An 18626-nucleotide genomic window follows, 5' to 3' on the forward strand; every position below is an offset into this window, starting at 1 on the left:
ACAAAATACACCGTATAAAATGAAATATGAGGCAAAATGGCGAAATGTTTGCTCCAGATTCACCGTTAGAAGTATGAAAAAAGAACAGAAACGTCGTGGGATTTTTTTTCTTTATCTTATAACGATATAAATTGTTACTGAGCCTTCACCCCGGGGGCGGGAAGCCACCTGCTCCCCACGTCCTCTGGCGGGGAGGGGGACCGCGCGCGCGCGCGCACGCACGCACGCGCGCACGCGCCGACGACGCCCCCGCGCAGGGACGTGGACGCGCAGCCGCTGCGTCTCATTGAAGGAAAACCGGGAGGCAGGAGGAGGTTCCAAAAAAAAAAAAAAAAGAAAAAAAAAAAAAAAAAAAAAAAAAAAAAAAACGAAAACCAACATGGCGACCTCGAACAATCCGCGCAAATTCAGCGAGAAGATCGCCTTGCACAACCAGAAGCAGGCCGAGGAGACGGCGGCGTTCGAGGAGGTGATGAAGGACCTGAGTATCACCAGGGCCGCGCGGGTAAGCGGCGCGGCGGGTAAACAATAACAGACCCCCCCCTCCCCCTCCCCCTCCCCCCGCCGCTCGCGTGCAGCCCGGGGGTCTCCGTCGGTCGCGCGCACGCTGCGGAACCGGGGCTCGTGCACGTTGTCGTCACTGTGCGTGTTTATTAGGTCGTGCAATGCGAGGGGGGGGGGGTGAGATTGACAGGCGTGTTTTCTCCCCCCCCCCCCGTTATGCATCCGACTGCACTGGCCGCTGTTACTATGGGGGGTCATGTTATCTTTTTTTCATTGTGTCACCCTTGGTGAGCAGTGGGCAGCCATGAAAGTGGCGCTTATTCAGTGTGTGGGGACGGCACCATGCTCTCCGATACCCAGATCCTGATCAGTCCCGCAGCCTAGATTATCCAAGATCCAGATCCTGGTCAAACCTGCAGCCTACTTTCTCCAGGGTCCTGATCCTGATCAGTCCCACAGCCTACATTTTCCAGGATCCTGATGTTAATCAGTCCCACAGCCTACATTCACCGAGATCCAGATCCTAGTCAATCCTGCAGCCTACTTTCTCCAGGGTCCTGATCCTTATCAGTCCCACAGTCTACTTTCTCAGAGATCCAGATCCTGATCAATCCTGCAGCCTACAATTTCCAGGATCCTGATGTTAATCAGTCCCACAGCCTACATTCTCTGGGGTCCTGATCCTGATCAACCTAACAGCCTAATATCTCCGGGGTCCTGATCCTGATCAATCCAGCAGCCTACTTTCTCCGAGATCCAGATCCTGGTCAATCCTGCAGCCTACTTTCTCCAGGGTCCTGATCCTGATCAGTCCCACAGCCTACATTCTCTGGGATCCAGATCCTGATCCTAATCAATCCCACAGCCTACATTCTGTGGGAAAAAAATATGGTAGACGCCACTGTTGCTCCCCTGGCGCAGGTCTTCTACTTCCGGTGACGGGATCCCGTGTTATTGTCGTGAACAGCTGTAAAAGTGCTAAAAATATATCCCGTGTGCGTGTTATATAATGCGGTGGCGTGCCCCAGTTTTATTCTTTGTAAAAGGATCTTAGATTAATACTTAATGCACACTTTAAAAAAAGAAAACAAACCGTCGATTGTTGTGCTGTATTCATTCAAAAACAGTCCGACTTTTTAAAAAAAAATTTTTATCTTACATCAAGGTTCACTTTTACACTCTGAGCTCTTTTAACATCTTATTTCACCGTGCCACAAGCAGGCCGCGTTTAACAAGTTCCAACGCGGTCCGATGAGGCTGTAGCATGTCAGGCGCGCTTTGCCCTGCACATTCACTGCGTTAAAAGAGCGCATGTAACGTTACTGTAACGTTACATACGCTACAGTAGACCCACTTTTGTAAACTGGTGCATCGATTGCACGTAGCGTGTGGAGGTTCTGCTTGACGGGAGAGAATGATGTGACCGTGCCTGTGGAGGTGCAAATGAAGACATTGGGGTGCGATCAATCAGCTGCACACATGCATCGGGTGCAGAGGTCAAGTGCATGTGCGCCAGAAAGCTCTGCCATTGTGCGGCTGGCCATGGTATTGTGGGGTTTTTTTCTTTTTCTTCCCCAATTCACACACTTTTCAGACCAAGTGCAATATTACAGATATCATCACACGCATTTATATGTATTTTAATATCATGATCAGTTGTTGACTTTACTTTAGATGGGAATTGGTGTGAATATTAAATTCGATTTCAGGATTATTCGGCGTTGGGAAGATCTCAGTTCCAGGGAGGCGTATGGGTGCGGTTGCACTTTGCTTCTATAGCCTGCACGCTCTATATGTTTGCATCACAAAACACGTGGAATCACCTGAAGGCACATGCCTTTAAAAAACAAAAAAAACACACACGCCCAAAAACACACCTGGGACAGTGTGGGTGGCTTGTCAGACAGCCATTCATCTGGGCGTGGCCAGGTAAAAAAGAAGAGGCATATGTGAGTTTTGTGCTACGCTACTTTAAAGACTCAAAGTTCCTTGTCGCTAGATAGATTTCCAGGACCTGGAATAAACTTTTTTATATAAAGTATAAATTAATACAGAAAACAATTTGCATATATACAAAATATGTAATATCTGATTAACTTTTGATTTTACAGTGAACAGATTATTAGGTCTGTAAATTAAATGAGTTTTTATGCGTTCGGTGTAGCGTGCAGTTTGCTCCGTTTACTTTGCGGGAGGTTATGAAATATGAAAAGGGCCTTCAACTGTCCCCTGATCCCCCTCCCAAATGTGCCACATAATCTGTTGTAAAACGATCAGGATGATGCATTGGATAATCCAGATGAAATTCGCCAGGCCTTCGGGGGGGATTGGCCGCATTTCGCATTCAGCTGGTCCGCTCCGCCACTTGAAACGTGTTATCTGTGCTCCTGTCTCGCGTCGTAGGCTGACGAAGGAAGAAGCTTTTTTTTTTTTAAATCACAGTAATAAGTACTGACGACTCGGCGTCCGTTTTAGTTACAGCTACAGAAGACGCAGTATCTGCAGCTGGGACAGAACAGGGGACAGTACTACGGCGGCTCACTGCCAAATGTCAACCAGATCCGAAACAGTGAGGTTGACCTTCCTTTCCAGGTGAGTTTACGTCCACTGCTCAGCTGGAATTCTGTGTGTGTATGTGTGTGTGTGTGTGTGTGTGTGGGGGTAAATGTATATGAATAGGGTGGTAGTGGCCTAGTGGGGTAACACACTCGCCTGTGAACCAGAAGACTCAGGTTCAAACCCCACTTACTACCATTGTGTCCCTGAGCAGGACACTTAACCCTGAGTGTCTCCAGGGGGGGACTGTCCCCGTAACTACTGACTGTAAGTCGCTCTGGATAAGGGCGTCTGGTAAACGGCGTAAATGTAAGTATATTAATGACACTGTGTTTATATCTGAAGTTAGTATGTTTTGTTGGTCTTTGCAGACTCCTTTTCCAAATTCAGCGGTCGACAGCAGTAGGACCAGTCGGCACCATGGGCTGGTGGACCGGGTTTATCGAGAGCGAAGTCGCATGACGTCGCCGCACCGCAGGCCGCTGGACAAACATGGCCGGCAGATATCCTTTCTGACTATTATTTTTAAATGGGCTTTGCTTGGCAGGTAAATTCATGTTGGTTTGTTCTTTGCATATTAAGTCACGTTAATACCAACTAGCTTTAAGAATAGTGGAATGTTTTTCGTCCTCTGTTTGTGGCGCCGCCTGGATGGACCGAGCCATTATCATTTGCCTGTATTGCCTACACCACGGGCCGACCCTGAATGAGGGAATAGAGCATTAACTTATTTTGTAACGCATGGGGAAAAACCAGAGTACTGTTAAGTAAGTAGTAATGCTGTCTGTTTAGTCTATTGCAAAATAATTCCTGTAATAAATATGACATATGGAAGAAACGCACCGTATCCTTGTGTTAACACATGTTTATTAAGGATCTGCTTTGGCCTTAACACGAGATCACATTGACAGCTGCCCGTATGGCTCCGTCTATCTCTCACCACCGCCTGATACCAGCTGGAGAAGGTGTGGACCGGAAGTAGCTGTGGTCTTTACTCATTCTGCTCACGGCTCCTGTTTCTCAATCAACACCAACATTTCCGCAGCATTACAACCCATATGCCTTTATTTCCCCAAAATAGCTTCCCTGCGTTATATTTTGCATGCTAGATGAAAAATGTGCACGGCAAGGACAAATGTTTTTTGCATCTCAAAATTGATGTTTTCTTTCAGTATTTAAAACAATGATAATTATATATATATATATATATATATACACACACACACACACACACACACACACACACACACACTTTAACCGACGAACATGTTCACCGACAGACTGTGGAACTGTGAACATACAGGGAGAAAAAATCAATCCGTTGATTTCCAAAAGCAGTAAACGTGGCGGCACAAATTATTTGTCTTAATTCTCATGTCCAGATCGTAGGAAGCTGAATCGGTGTGATGGGATGGGCGGTGGGTGGCCGTGTTATTGGTGCCTTTCATCATTGTCAGTCTTTCTCCTCGCCGTCTCCTCCAGGACCAACTCCGACTCGGCTCTGCACCAAAGCACTTTGAACCCCACTCCTCAAGATGCCTTTGCAGGAGGACCACAGAGCCTACAGCCAAAGCGAGGTTGGAATTTTTATTTTATTCCAATATGGAATTTTTTTTTTTTTTTTAAGTTATATTAGTTCCAGATTTGCATTTTTCCCACATTAGTTTTTCAGCAGAAGTTGCATTGTCAATGAAATTAAAGAATTCAATTTTAATGAAAAGTGACAGTGACATTAGATTTCCATCCTGTTAATGAAAAAGATTCATGTGTATTATGTATATTTTTATATGTTTATGTTGATTATGGCTGATTGAATGTCAGAATTGTGAAAAGCATCTTCATTTATATAGTCCATACTCATTTAGGGCAGGTAAATCAGGTAAAAATGTTTAATTTGGTGTGAAGGTAAGGGACCCTGTGGTTGTTCGCACCGATAACTGTCTTTTCTCTCATTATTCTCATTACAGTTCTCCTTCTCACCGTGCCGGGCACTGACATGACAGATTCGCAGGTAGATGAGGATGGACAGGAGCAGATCTGGGACAGCAAAAAGGTAAGATGTCACCTGCATCACTGAAGCCTCACTGGGGGCAGTGGTGGCCTAGCGGGGGCAGTGGTGGCCTAGCGGTTAAGGAAGAGGCCCCGTAATCAGAAGGTTGCCGGTTCGAATCCCGATCCGCCAAGGTGCCCCTGAGGTGCCACTGAGCAAGGCACCGTCCCCACACACTGCTCCCCGGGCGCCTGTCATGGCTGCCCACTGCTCACTCAGGGTGATGCAGTGGGTTAAATGCAGAGGACATGGAAAGGAATGGACTGTAGCAGAAGTGTAACCGAAAGTGAGGGAAGTGGCGGCAAGGAAATGGGTGAAAGAAACTAATTTCAAGACACACACTTCCTTTTTGTCCCCATCAAAGAGGTTTCACTTTCACTTGTGTGTCTGGTTTTTTTTTTTCCTACAGAATGCTCCATCGCGGCCCAAATCTTGCAAAGTTCCTGGAATCAGGTGAGTCCCTTTCAGAAAACTCTTGATTCCTCAGCAGCATCACGACTGGTTTTCAACCTTCCCAAATTCCCCCACACCACCGCACTTCTACGTTCCTTCCACTGGCTCCCAGTAGCTGCACCCTTCCCCCCTCTCCGCATCAGATTCAAAATTGGCCTACAAAGCCAAACATAGAGTAGCAGCATCCTACCTCATCCTAGCCCTTATTATACCTCACACTGCACCTCGTATACTCCGATCCTCCAGTACTGCTCGCCTGGTCCCTCCTTCCATGAAGGTACGAGGAAGACATGGAAAACATGAAAAAATCTAGACTCTCGGTTAGGGCTGCACGATTTGGGGAAAAAGACATATTGCGATTATTGAGATCAATATTGCGATATGCGATTGCGATATGATAAAGGACACTTGCTTGTATATCAATGAAAAGTCGCATACTTTTCAATGTTTAATTTCAGAGTGAAACATACAAACTACTTATAACAACCTGAAATGCCCAGTGCTTTCAAAATGCAATATTCTACAAAATTAAATAACTCACAAAAACGGGTAAGGCTAAACAACGGTTTTGATTATATTTGGCCATTATAAAATCCCGTATTATAGTTCTTACGTTTAACCAAAACGTTGTTTGGAGGCTGAATTGAACACAGGGATGCATAGCTTTGCTAGCTTAGCTAAGGTTAAGATTTGTAAACTGAGGTGAATTTCTTTAGGAAACCTTCAAAGTTTGAGAAAAGTTAACTAAACAGCTAAGAACAGTCTATAACTAGTTAATGTCTACGTTTAGCCAAAACGTTGTTTGGAGGCTGACTTGAACACAGGAATGCATAGCTTCGCTAGCTTAGCCTAGTTTAGCTAAGGTTAAGACTTATAAAACGGGATTTTATAATGGCCAAATATATTCAAAACAATTGTCCAGCCTTACCTATGAAATGTAATCCCCGGGATCTGGTTTGGAGCGTACAGCGGTTTGTACAGCCCCAAGCAGCACAAGATTGAGGCATTTTTATGCACTTCTCTCCATAGACATGTATATGCTTCACGCCACAGCAGAGCCTATCGTAATATGGCAGCGACGTTGACGTACGCTGCAGCGCGTCATGCGGCTTCTAACCATATGTCTCCGAATCGAAAGTCATGTGACCAAACACGTCACATCCGACTGAAGTGAGACTTCAGTCAGCTCGCAAACTTTGAGGATGAGAGAATGGATCGGATATGTTGCAGATCCAATCCATGTACTAATCATTTAAATCGCAGCTTTTTGCGTTCATGTAATCGCACAGACTGACATCACGATTACGATTGCGATTAGATTAATCGTGCAGCACTACTCTCGGTGGTGAAATTAAGGTCAGAACAGCACAGTCACTGAGTATTTTCAAATGCCAGGTCTTCCTCTTTAGAGAATACTTGTAATACTTGTAAATAACGTGTGACTTGCTTATAGTCTGAATTATGCAAGAAAAACTACAACAGTGTGAATAAAATGGTTTTTATTCATAGTTGGGGGTCCAAATGAACCAGAACTGATTACTTCATTGATGGTAACGATGTAAGTCGCTCTGGATGAGGGCCATCACCCTTAGTGGGGGCCAAATGCCACAAATGTAAAATGTACTAATTCGGGGTTGAATTTGAGGGTTCTTTATTTCTCTACTTTGTCTCTTCTTCAGCATATTTCCATCCCCGGACCAGGACATCAGTTCGTCTCTAATCCCGGTCACGCACAACACTGGCGACTCACTTCCCGACCTGACCAACATCCAGTTTCCGCCTCCCCTGCCCATGCCCCTGGACCCGGAGGACACGGCGTCCACTCTGAGCTCCTCCAACAGCGGAGGCAACATCGCCAGTTCAGGTCAACCCCCCACCTTCCCCACGCTGTCAATGTTTCTATTATGACTTTCTTTTTGGGACTATTTCTTCTCTCCCTGCAGGAGCCACATCCTCCCAGCCCACTGCAGTGGCGGGTCGGAGGCCGGAGGACATGGTCCCTCTCATCCTCAGTGCGGACGTCCACCAGCACCAGGCTCTCCAGCAGCTCTCTCCCACTCTGTCGCCGCCCATCACCCTCACTCAGGTCATCCTCTCCACCGATCGCCACATTCAGACACGATGGTCAGATTCTGCCCCCTGCTGGCAGCCATGGTGCCTTGTGATTTGGTTTTATCAACGCCAGATAAACAATTGTTAGAGGCTTGATAAATTTGACCTATTTTGGCTCGCCATTGATACCCTAGCAGGTAAGGAAGTGGCCCCGTAATCAGAAGGTTGCCGGTTCGAATCCTGATCCGCCAAGGTGCCACAGAAAAAACACCATCCCCACACACTGCTCCCCGGGCGCCTGTCATGGCTGCCCACTGCTCACCAATGTTGATAGGTTAAATGCAGAGGACACATTTCGTTGTGTCACTGTCTGCTATGCAATGACAATCAATTTCAAATGATTGGATTGATTGGAAACTCAGCACTGACACATGGGTCTGTTGATGGCACAGATCATGTGATTCATATGTAGGAATGAGAACATGGTTTCTGTTTGCTCTAGCTCTGAGGTCCTAATGTCATGTAGCATCAAGTTGAGAGGAAAGGATGCTTTCAATCAGTGCTTGTTAAAGGATACAGTGGAGTACTTTTCTTATTTCTTATTTTTGGGAATCAGATTTTGCATGTATTAATGCATATTGCTTGGAACAGGATAATTGCAGTTTAGTATTAATCTGTCTTCAGCTAATGTCACGTTTCCCCACATAGCCATAATCAAAATAAAAACTCTTCCACATTTTATGAAAATAGCATAAAGGGTTACCTTGTTTAATTAAATTACAAAACTAAATGACTTGTCACCATATTGCATGCTCTCGCTGTGTTGGCATGGGCCTTTGGCATCCGGACTGACTCCCATCGTCCAACATCAAACCCCCTAGGTGGATTGGCAACTCTAAATTTGTCCTTGGTGTGTGTGTGTGAGTGAATGGTGTTTGGGCCTGATGATGGCTTGGCTGTGGCACTCGCGACCCTGCTGTGCATTCATGGATTCTGTGTCATCACTCAAACGTGCACAAACCATACTCTGTTATTTTTTAACATCTTGAAAATGTTAAAAGACACAGAGAAGGACTCAGGCTGGGTAAACTGCACCACCATCAAGGTTCAAAAATCCACCTTATTCTATAAAGTATTGTGCAGATGATGAACAACCTTATTGTGATTGGTTAAAAGGACCAGTCTGTGATTGGTCAATGTGTTTGTGAAGCACATCAGGACACTGTCAAAAAACACACAGGCAAATCCATGTGTAAATACAGATATAGCAACAAGTATTTCATTCTAAAAAAATAATAAAAGCATTGCTCTGTGCATTTATGAAATATAAAATATAAAATTGTGAATTTGTTCTTTGTACACATTTGATTAATGGCAGTGATCTGATTCCATATGGTTAGTGAAAGTGAGTGAGTGAGCGAGCATTGATACTAAATCTATTCTGATTCTGGCATCTTTTTATGACAAATGTGTCAAATAAATGCATTTATCTTCTGTACAGGCGGTGACGTTAGACACCATGACACTGGAGCAGCAGTTGGCTCAGTACCCCTTCTTTAGCCAGACGTCCAGTCAGCCAGCCACGCAGGTGGTGGGCGGCGGCCTGCAGCAGCAGCCGACCACAGGCATCGCCAGGCTGGTTCAGCTGCCTCCGATCTCCTTGAACGCCGCCTCAGGTCTGTCCCAGTCCAGCCCGGGCACCGTGTCACCGTCGTCTGTCGGCATGGACCTCAATTCAGTGAGTCGTGTTTTTGCACTGAAGTAATGTGGTTGTACTGGGATGAGGGTCTCACACTATTTTGTCATGTAGAAATAAATAGGCTTGATTGAGCAGTGATCAACCACTAGAGATTTTATATATCCCCCTAGTGATGTCCAAAAGCAATGATCTCAGACTGCAATTAAATGGAACACCAATTTGAATCGATGCAAAACTTAATTGATTCAAAAACATATTGATAAACGTGCAAATGGAAAATGTCTGGCTTAGCCGTGTTTAGTCAAACTATTGCAGAATGCTTGGTTGTGAAGTAGGTGTTTGTCGCATTTTTTTCTAGCATTTGTGTGCATAATTTCTATAATGAAAGTGGAACAGGTGAAAAAATGAGTGTCATTAAAGTCTGAAATTATTGATTGTGTTGTGTAAAGATGCACTCATCTTGTGATTTGGTGTCATTCCCGATGTTATGTTCACAGTATGTTTTTCTCACATATTTTGAAAATGAGGTATAGACACATTATGATTTGAAAATGTTAATAATATTAATTATTAAAATGAACAACTTATTACTGATGAAATTACCAGAAAACACTGCAGAAGGCAGGAATATTGTGTTTCTTATTCAGAAGCAACTTTTTGCTTTTTGGGCATACAGATAACATTCTGGGTTTGCTGTAACTGGAACACAAGCCATGTCCCCAGCGCACCTTATTATTCCTGCACAAACAATTTCACATTTAGTGTGGATGAAGTGACCTTATACTTTCCTATTAGCTCAACTGACTATAGCTGTTAACCTGCACAAGTGATTAATGAGCAGATATTAGGGTGTATGATGCAAGGATGATGGTGATGATCGATGGATCAGCTTGACAGCCTGGTTTTTGTTTCCTCTGAAGACCCCATAAGGGTCGTGTTGGTCTAACCTGGATGTTGATCCCATGTAGGCTTCTACCCTCCATCAGTACCGCAGTAGGATGGGCTCCTCTGCCAATCAGTCTCCAACCTCCCCCGTCTCCAACCAAGGCTTCTCTCCCGGAGGTTCGCCTCAAGTAAGGGTGACTCCACCACCCTGGAATCGGTGTAGTGTGTTTAGTGTGGAGCAGGGCGTGGCTTTGACTCTCTAGCCTCTGTGTTGCCAGCTGCCATCGTTTCTGTCCATCCTGACCTCTTTCTGTCTTGCATCGCTTGTGATGGTGTCGCAGTGTCCTGATTTGCTCTTACATTCAGACGGATCCTGACTGCCTTTCTTAGCTTCAGGGTTTTATTTACAGACCACGAAGATAGTTTTTGGTTGTGCAAGAACAAATCCAGTGTGGATATGTCCAGTTTGGTCTAAATCTTTGGAGGGGTTTCCATGCCTATGTGATCAAACAGTCGCAAATTGATCCTTTGTTGTTCATAACGTCTGTCATTTTGCATTTAAGTATGTAGGAGTCAATGTTTGCAGAGCGTACCCAACTGCATAATTATGACCAGTAATTACTTTCCAAAATAATGTCCTACGTAAGGTAGTAAATGTAATGCTCCGGTTAAGTAGCTGCTTGGCATGCTAATTAGGGATGACAATTGACATGTTAATTGATCAAATTTGAAATATTTAACATGTTATTACATGTTAATATTCGAACTGCTTTCTTAGAACGTTGGGCCTGTGTTTGAGCAAACAGCTTTTCAGAATTGTCTCCCTCCAGCTTGAATAGAATCAAAAGGTCCATAGAATTATTTTTAAAAGGAAGATTGTTTTGATAATATTGTATTGGAATGGTTTTAGAGAAAATTGTTTAATATAAATGATTATGGCAAAACATCTTTATGTAAATTTTGACAGACAGTGTACCAGGCATGTGTCTTTTCCTTAATTTTGTGTAAACCAGGCAGCAACTGGCAACTTGGCCCCTGGTATGAAGACTGCCATTTTATGTATTTATGTATTTACATTACTCACAATAAGTTAGGGATATTGTTATTTACATGACAAAAATTTAGACAATATCAATATCATGATGTGATGCTACACGCAGTTCTGCCAGGTCATGTGGTGGTGGGGTACGGTGTCTTGGTGTCAGTGGAGTCACCTGCAACGGTCATCTGGCATTCAAGCCAAAGCCGTGAAGTCGGTTGCGAATGGTTAGTCTGGAAACCCTAGTACGCCTCGCATCTCGTAAACGGTCCTGCAGCTGTGTGGCAGTTGCACAACGATGTCTGGGTACATAGGTCCTTAGGTCCTGCTCATCATTGCGGTCTGTCACTCGTGGGGCTCCACTCCTGGGTCTGTCATGACCTCTGCCAGTAGTTCTGTGTCTTGATGCAAGTCTGCTGGTGACACTTTGAGACACACCAAGTTCACGAGCAACATCTGACTGCCTGCCACCGACACGAAGGCGCGCCATCGCCAGGTGACGCTGCTCGTCCATTATGTGACATCGTGTGTTCATGGCTGTTTGAATGATGAACTTGGAATTATTTACAGACAATACCAGCTTCTTATACCCACAGAATGTTGAAATTGGTGCCACATTGAGAAAGGTTGTCTCTTGGTATTGTCCCCAATATAAAGACCCACCTGTACACAATGAGACCATTACATGGAAAACACTAAATGAGGTGTGTCTATCACCCCAATACAGTTGCCTCCCTATCCCAAAAATGTGAAACAAACACCGCATGTATGACATCCACTAAGTCTCTCACAATATCCCTAACCTATTGTGAGTAGTGCATATCATCAAATAATAAATTATTGTTTATGATGGTCAAAGCGTATTAGCAATTTTAAGTGGTGCATCAGTGGTGCAGGACCTCTGACCTTTTTTAGCTAGAGCTTGTGACCATGCCAGGATGCCAGGTTGTAAATGCTGCACCTCATTCGCCTTCTGTTGCTGGCAGAAAAGCGAGCGTCTTGCTGTGGACATTTTAAACTCTTTTAAATGTCACAATTAAACTGAGCGGCTCGTGTTTTTTGGGGAATTGTAGTGTGCAGGGAGCTTTACTCACGCAAACTCAAGCATTCAACCTCCAGGCCAGTCCGGCAAAACTTACATCAAGATCAAAACCTGTTGCTTTCGTGTTTGTTGTGCGACGCTGCAGAAACAGTCGGCAATGTTGTCCAGTCCTTTGTGTGAGTGTGTGTGTGCACGCTAAATAGTAGAACCGACGTGAATGTTTCACTGTGGATGTTTCATCCTTGCTTGTGAGCAGTGAGCGTATGGCGTGCTTATAGGACTCTGTGCAAATATTTCTTTCTTTCTTTCTTTCTTTCTTTCTTTCTTTCTTTCTTTTCCTGCCTGCTGTTGAACCCTTGTCCAGTTTGTCTCCCCTCCGGTTTTGAACAATCTCTCTTTGTGTTCCAGCACTCCTCCATACTGGGAAGTGTGTTTGGGGACTTCTATGACCAGCAGTTGTCCTCCCGACAGACCAGCGCTCTCTCGCAACAGGTCAGTGCCGTCCCGCATGCAGCACAGTCTCAGGATCTCGGCATTTCCCTGTGCAGCTGATCAGTTCTCTGAAGACGTGACCTCTTTGGGGGCAGTGGAGGCCTAGCGGGAAAGGAAGCAAATCCTGAACTGCTAAGGTGCCACTGAGGTCCCCTTGATCAAGGGACCCCCGCACACTTCTCCCCGGGCGCCTGTCATGTGCCCCTTTTGATTTTCTTGAAAGCTTATTTATTTGAACACAAATTGTAGTTATGTTTTTTTTCTTTGTACATATATTTGGTCATTTTATGACTCAAATTCTCCCCTCACATGTGTGCACTCTTTCCTTTCTTACCTTAATTCTCACCGGTCACTTTTTTTCTTGCATTTTACATTTACAGCTTTTACCAGACGCCCTTATCCAGAGCGACTTACAATCAGTAGTTACAGGGACAGTCCCCCCTGGAGACACTCAGGGTTAAGTGTCTTGCTCAGGGACACAATGATATATATATAATGGACTAATTGAATGGTATCTATTTGAGTGTCTGCTGTAGAATATAAAATGTAGGTGCAAAATCACCAAATCAGTCGTCTTTTACGGTGTTGCCTCTGGAGCAGCAGCCCCTCTGCTGGGGACAGAAAGAGGCTGAACTGGCTGATAAGGAGGGCCAGCTCTGTTCTAGGGTGTCCTCAGGACCCAGTGGTGGCCCAGTGAGTTGACAGGGAAATGGTGGCTATGCTGTCGTCCCTGTTGGATAACCTCTCCCGGACTCTGACGCCACTGAGCTGCTCCTTCAGAGATTTAGAAGCTAAATGTTTCTTTCCAACCGCTGTTGTACTCGACAACAGTCATTACAGATGACCATACACACATATATACGTTTCTTTGTATTATATAATACACTTATCCGTATTTATATTTTCTGATTGTATAGTGTACTTTTTCTACTTTTATCTTGACAATGCAAATTTCCCACTAGTGGGAATAAAGGATTATATTATCTGATCTTAATATAGAATAACAGAAGCCGAATGACAGTTTTTTTTTTTTCTTTTTTTAAGCTAGAACAGTTCAACATGATGGAAAACCCCGTCAGCTCCAGCAGCCTCTACAGTCAGGGCTCCACTCTCAACTACTCTCAAGCCGCCATGCTGGAGCTGACTGGGAGCCATGGCAACCTGCAGGACGCCCAGCAGCTGGGCTACAGCAGCCATGGCAACATCCCCAACATAATCCTCACAGGTACACATCCCGCTACGGCGCCACCACGTATCTCTAGATACTTTCTCAAAAAGCTTGCCGAGTATGTTTCCACCCAATGATATGAATGACCTCTCTGTCCCCCCCCCCGACGCTGAATGTTTTAGTGACTGGAGAGTCTCCGCCCACCCTATCCAAGGAGCTGTCCAGTTCCCTGGCGGGAGACGACTCGTTTGACGCGGATTCGCAGTTCCCCCTGGACGAGCTGAAGATCGACCCGCTCACCCTGGATGGCCTGCACATGCTCAATGACCCGGACATGGTCCTGGCCGACCCCGCCACCGAAGACGCCTTCCGGCTGGATAGGCTGTAGGTGTTGCAGGGTCACGGCTGAGATGGAGGGATTAGGGGGCAGGGGCCACGTTTTTTTTTTTTTTTTTTTTTGGACAGGATTGAGTTAGAAAAAACTGGACTGGAGGAGGTGGTGGTTCAAAGGAATATGTTAAATAAATATTTTAATCAGTGTCCTTTTTAAACACCTGGTCTAAATGTAATTATATTTTATCTTATTTATTTATTTATTTAACATTTTGTTTTTTAAAAAATACATACAGCAGCTGTAACACACAGTCACTGAAAAACAGCACGTTTTGTGTTCATTTCGTTTTAGTAAGATTGACTGATTTCTAGTTTGTGTGAATTCTTATCATGTCTACGTACTCAATTTTTTATTTATTCATTTTTCGTGCTCAAATCATTTTCTGTGTTTCTACAATGAGGAGTACTAACCCTCCCCGTGTCTCTCACAGTGTAAATACATGACGAACAGGGGGAAGGTCAGCGGTCAGAACCCACCTCCAGTGGCCAGGTAGTGATATTCATGTAAAGAGGCTTCGTTGTGATCAGGTCCATTTGTAACTTTTCTTTGTTCCGGTGTGCAGCTTTGTTTTTTTGCTGTGTGTGTGTGTGTCTGTGTGTCTGTGTGTGAGTGAGAATTGTGTTATGCAGTAGCTGTTTGTGAATGAGGAGAAAAAATGCAGACATCAGTCAAATCAAACATGCAACCATTTGCCAACCATTACTCCCCAATGAGCCCCAATCAGAAGACAACATGCTAAAATCTTGAAATAAGCACAACCCTTTATCCTCTGAAGACAACTGAATGTGAATGCTGCAGTTCTGCATGATCGTAGCGTCGGCTATTAAACTGGGAAACGTATTTTAGAAATAAATCATATATATTTTAAAATATAGATATCTATGTGTATTAAGTATTTTTGCATATTTTCAGTTTAAATCAAGAACACAGAGGAATCTATTTCAAGTAATCACTGTGATTTTTAACCATATTTTGCCTTATTTTAAATGGATGCAGTTTCCAAATGACCTTTGTTGCATAAAATGGTTGTATTGTCCCAGATGTTTCTGTTCACTGATAATGGGAAGTTGGACTTTTTAGTTTGTATCTGGGGGGAAAAATAATTCAGTATCGTAGGTTTATTACTCCTGAAAAGATCAATTTGTAATTATTATTATTATTATTATGGTGTGTGTAGGCTTCTGTTCAGAATGTTTGAGTTTTAATTCAATCATCTTGTTGTGTAGATGTTCACTTTTAAAGATGTTTTAAAATTGGTTTGTGATAACTATGCAAAGCTAATCAGATTAGTTGAGGAAAAAGACATACTTGGAATGATTTTTAAAAAATAGGATTATATAAAAGTTCAGTGCCATTCCATTTTTGTCATTATGTCAGGAAAAAAAGAACTATGATGAGGGCTCTAGTGTCGGGCTGTGGATTTTTTACCTGTAAAATTTGGGGCTGGACTCGCCTTCGTGTAGATCCCGCTGTGTTTGTGAGGTGGCGCGAGGGCGGATGTTCAGATGCAGCCAGATCGTCATATTTTTTTTTTGTCGTTGCCTGTTTGTAGTCGGTATCATGATCGTTGTGGCTGTTGTTGTTGCATCATTGTTCGTTCATGATGAAATTCCCCAGGAGTTGAGTCCTAGGTGTTTCTTTTTTTTTTTTTTGCACTTCACGTGTAGCCTGACAGCAATGAGCTGTGGCCACCCCTCCAAGTGACAGTTCTGGACCCTCCATTAACCCTGCCTTCTCTGTAGAAGTAAGAAAAGTAGTAAAAATGTATGAGTATGTTTGGGAGTTTAAACCTAATGTTTTTTTTTGTGTTTTGGACAAAATGCTGCAGAAACATGGATTCGGACAGGAAAGTCCACTGGACACCTCTCTTGAACCTTTTCTCTGACACTTTGTTTGTACTGTATAAAACAATGTGTGTTATTGGAACTCAATAGTTATTCCTTTAATATTTATTTATTAATGTGGGGCAAAAAACAAGAAATATTTCATTCGGAAGCTGCTGGTCATGTGACATTCACACTGTAAAACAAAAAGATACGCCAGGCTGGAATGAAGCGTGCTACAGTTAATCAGAAGCGTAATACATTTGTTAGGTGAGGCATCAGTGTGTCATCATGAGATCCTCTCAGCCAATCAGAACGCCGGGTTGGAGTGAAGCGTGCTACAGTTAATCAGAAGCGTAATACATTTGTTAGGTGGTCTACATGCCAAAATATTTCTAAAGGCTCATTTGAGTTCTTCTGAAACTGCAAATGTTTTTCTGATAAATGCGACTGCATGACAAATGTTGCCACACTCAGCACAAGAACCAGTTTGCATTCATGACTGAATGAAAAAATTATCATTTTTTAAAAGAATGTTACTGAATAAATCTGCTGTAGAACAAGCATGTTATTATTTTTTAAATAGAGATGATTTGAGAAATTGAGATCTTCTTTCATGAGGAAATAGTCTTTTCCCTTTTCCCATTGTTCTGGCAACAAACTGCATGTTTTTGTTTCAGTATTTTATCCTTTACTGGTCCCACAAATTCAGTCCTCATGGCTGTGAATGCTGATCGTTTCCAGTTTAGCCATGAACTGTAAGCGAAGATCTCGTTAATGCACACGTTGATGCAGTTTTGTGGACGTAGCTGCTTTGTTGAAATGTGCGCCGGCTTGTGCGCGTTTACACCCACCCACCTTTTTGTTCGCCTTGTGTTTATTACGTGTACGTTGCTTTTGGACCAATGTTTTTGGTGTTTTTTTTTTTTTTTTTTTTGTGTCGTTCGTGATATGATGTCAGTGAGAGTAGTCGTCACATGCACTGAAAAAATGCTATGTAATATTGTGGCTACATGATGTCTGATGGGTTTACATCAGGTATTTCTCTGATCTGAACTTCTGAACTTCAGATTGCGGGCAGTTAAAAAAAAAGCAAAAAAAAAAGCAAATGACCAATAAGTATTTAAGAAACAAAAAATACCTTTAATACTGAGAGATTAGTTTGTGAAGCCTTACTTGGTTTTGTAACACACAACTAAAACATATTTACTTACCTAAAAGTATTAATCAGACATGATGTAAAAAAAAAAAAAACAACAACTCTATTTTTCACCTGAAGACGTGTTTACGACTAAATATTTCAATTTGAATTTGTGTGTCAAAAGTGGAATCAAAGTCAGTCTACATAAACATGTTCATATTTCTAGCTTCTAGATCTTACAACAGTTTGCAGAGATCATTTTTTGTTTAACAATATTATCAGACACCTGCAGTTATTCAGCAGTTCACGAGACGTTGTCAGAAGTTCTTAATGTGTCTTTTTTTTTTTTTTGGCTCATTGCTTCATAAATGCACTTTTGATCGGATTTAAGATTTACTGTTGGTCCCGGCTGATATTTAGTATTTTACAACTGTGCCACTGCATGTTTTACTTATTCTAGTTTGGCCCGTCAACCAACTGATTATGTGGATTTTACCAAAATCTGACAGTGTGTTTTCTGCATGGTACTGAACATCTGAAATCTCTGAAATTCTCAAAGGCCTGTTTCGTGATATGTTCAGCTTTTAGCCAATATTGAGCTCTTGTCATTACAAGGATCTTGCTAACATTCATGTATCTTGAGCAGTTCAAGTGTTTGTCTGGGTATTTTTGAGCTTGATGGCACGCATACCACTTTTTAATAATATAAAGGTTGTTTTTTTTCTGCTGGAATGACAAATCATACGGTTTGTAATTGTGGGAACTCGAAAACAGGTTTGCAGCTACTCAATCCAGCAACTGTAACTCTACTGAGACACTATGTGCATTCAATGGGTTTGAACTGTTGGTTCATTTCTCATTCCTGTTTCTCTACAAAGGCAGCTAATTTGTTATAAAAATGTTTTTTTTTTCTGTGTATGATGCATTTGCACATGCATTTGACTGCAAGGTCTGAATATGAATCCTTCTGTGTACAGTAAGCAGACATCAGTAAGCTGACCAAATATGCAAACGTACCATTCTGCAACACAGCTTTGCAATCCTATAGATTTATTGAGATGACCCTTTAAAATCAACAGATCAAAACACGATATATATATATATATATGAATATACAAAAGGGATAAGACATGCCAAAAAAAATTAGAACTAGGCTGTAAATGTACGCTTCTATCTGAAAAGGCGCTTCTATTCGACATATTCAATGTATTTTTCTTGTGTGGACGCTTTTGTCTTTGTAACTTTGCATTACTATTTGTACATTATATTGAATAAAACTCTGACTATATTCACGTGGGCTCTGTTGTCGTGTGTGTGATGGAAGAAAA

At 43.0% G+C, this 18626-nt stretch overlaps 1 protein-coding gene across 2 annotated transcripts; it reads left to right on the plus strand.

Annotated features, from left to right (window-relative positions):
* Window positions 1–308: 308 nt before the first annotated feature.
* crtc1a (CREB regulated transcription coactivator 1a) lies at window positions 309–18586 on the plus strand. Of its 2 annotated transcripts, XM_028977141.1 has the most exons (14): window positions 309–505; window positions 2980–3096; window positions 3432–3563; window positions 3964–4025; window positions 4543–4637; window positions 5028–5113; window positions 5520–5563; window positions 7243–7427; window positions 7507–7649; window positions 9117–9353; window positions 10283–10387; window positions 12689–12772; window positions 13817–13997; window positions 14123–18586. In XM_028977141.1, the coding sequence occupies exons 1-14, from the start codon at window positions 380–382 to the stop codon at window positions 14326–14328; spliced, it is 1803 nt and encodes a 600-aa protein (XP_028832974.1). In that variant the 5' UTR covers window positions 309–379; the 3' UTR covers window positions 14329–18586. The 2 variants fall into 2 exon arrangements, with proteins under 2 accessions (XP_028832974.1, XP_028832975.1); XM_028977142.1 differs by lacking the exon at window positions 10283–10387.
* Window positions 18587–18626: the final 40 nt, after the last annotated feature.

The sequence above is a fragment of the Denticeps clupeoides genome, chromosome 4 (assembly GCF_900700375.1).
Source record: "Denticeps clupeoides chromosome 4, fDenClu1.1, whole genome shotgun sequence".
NCBI classification, from domain to species: domain Eukaryota; kingdom Metazoa; phylum Chordata; class Actinopteri; order Clupeiformes; family Denticipitidae; genus Denticeps; species Denticeps clupeoides.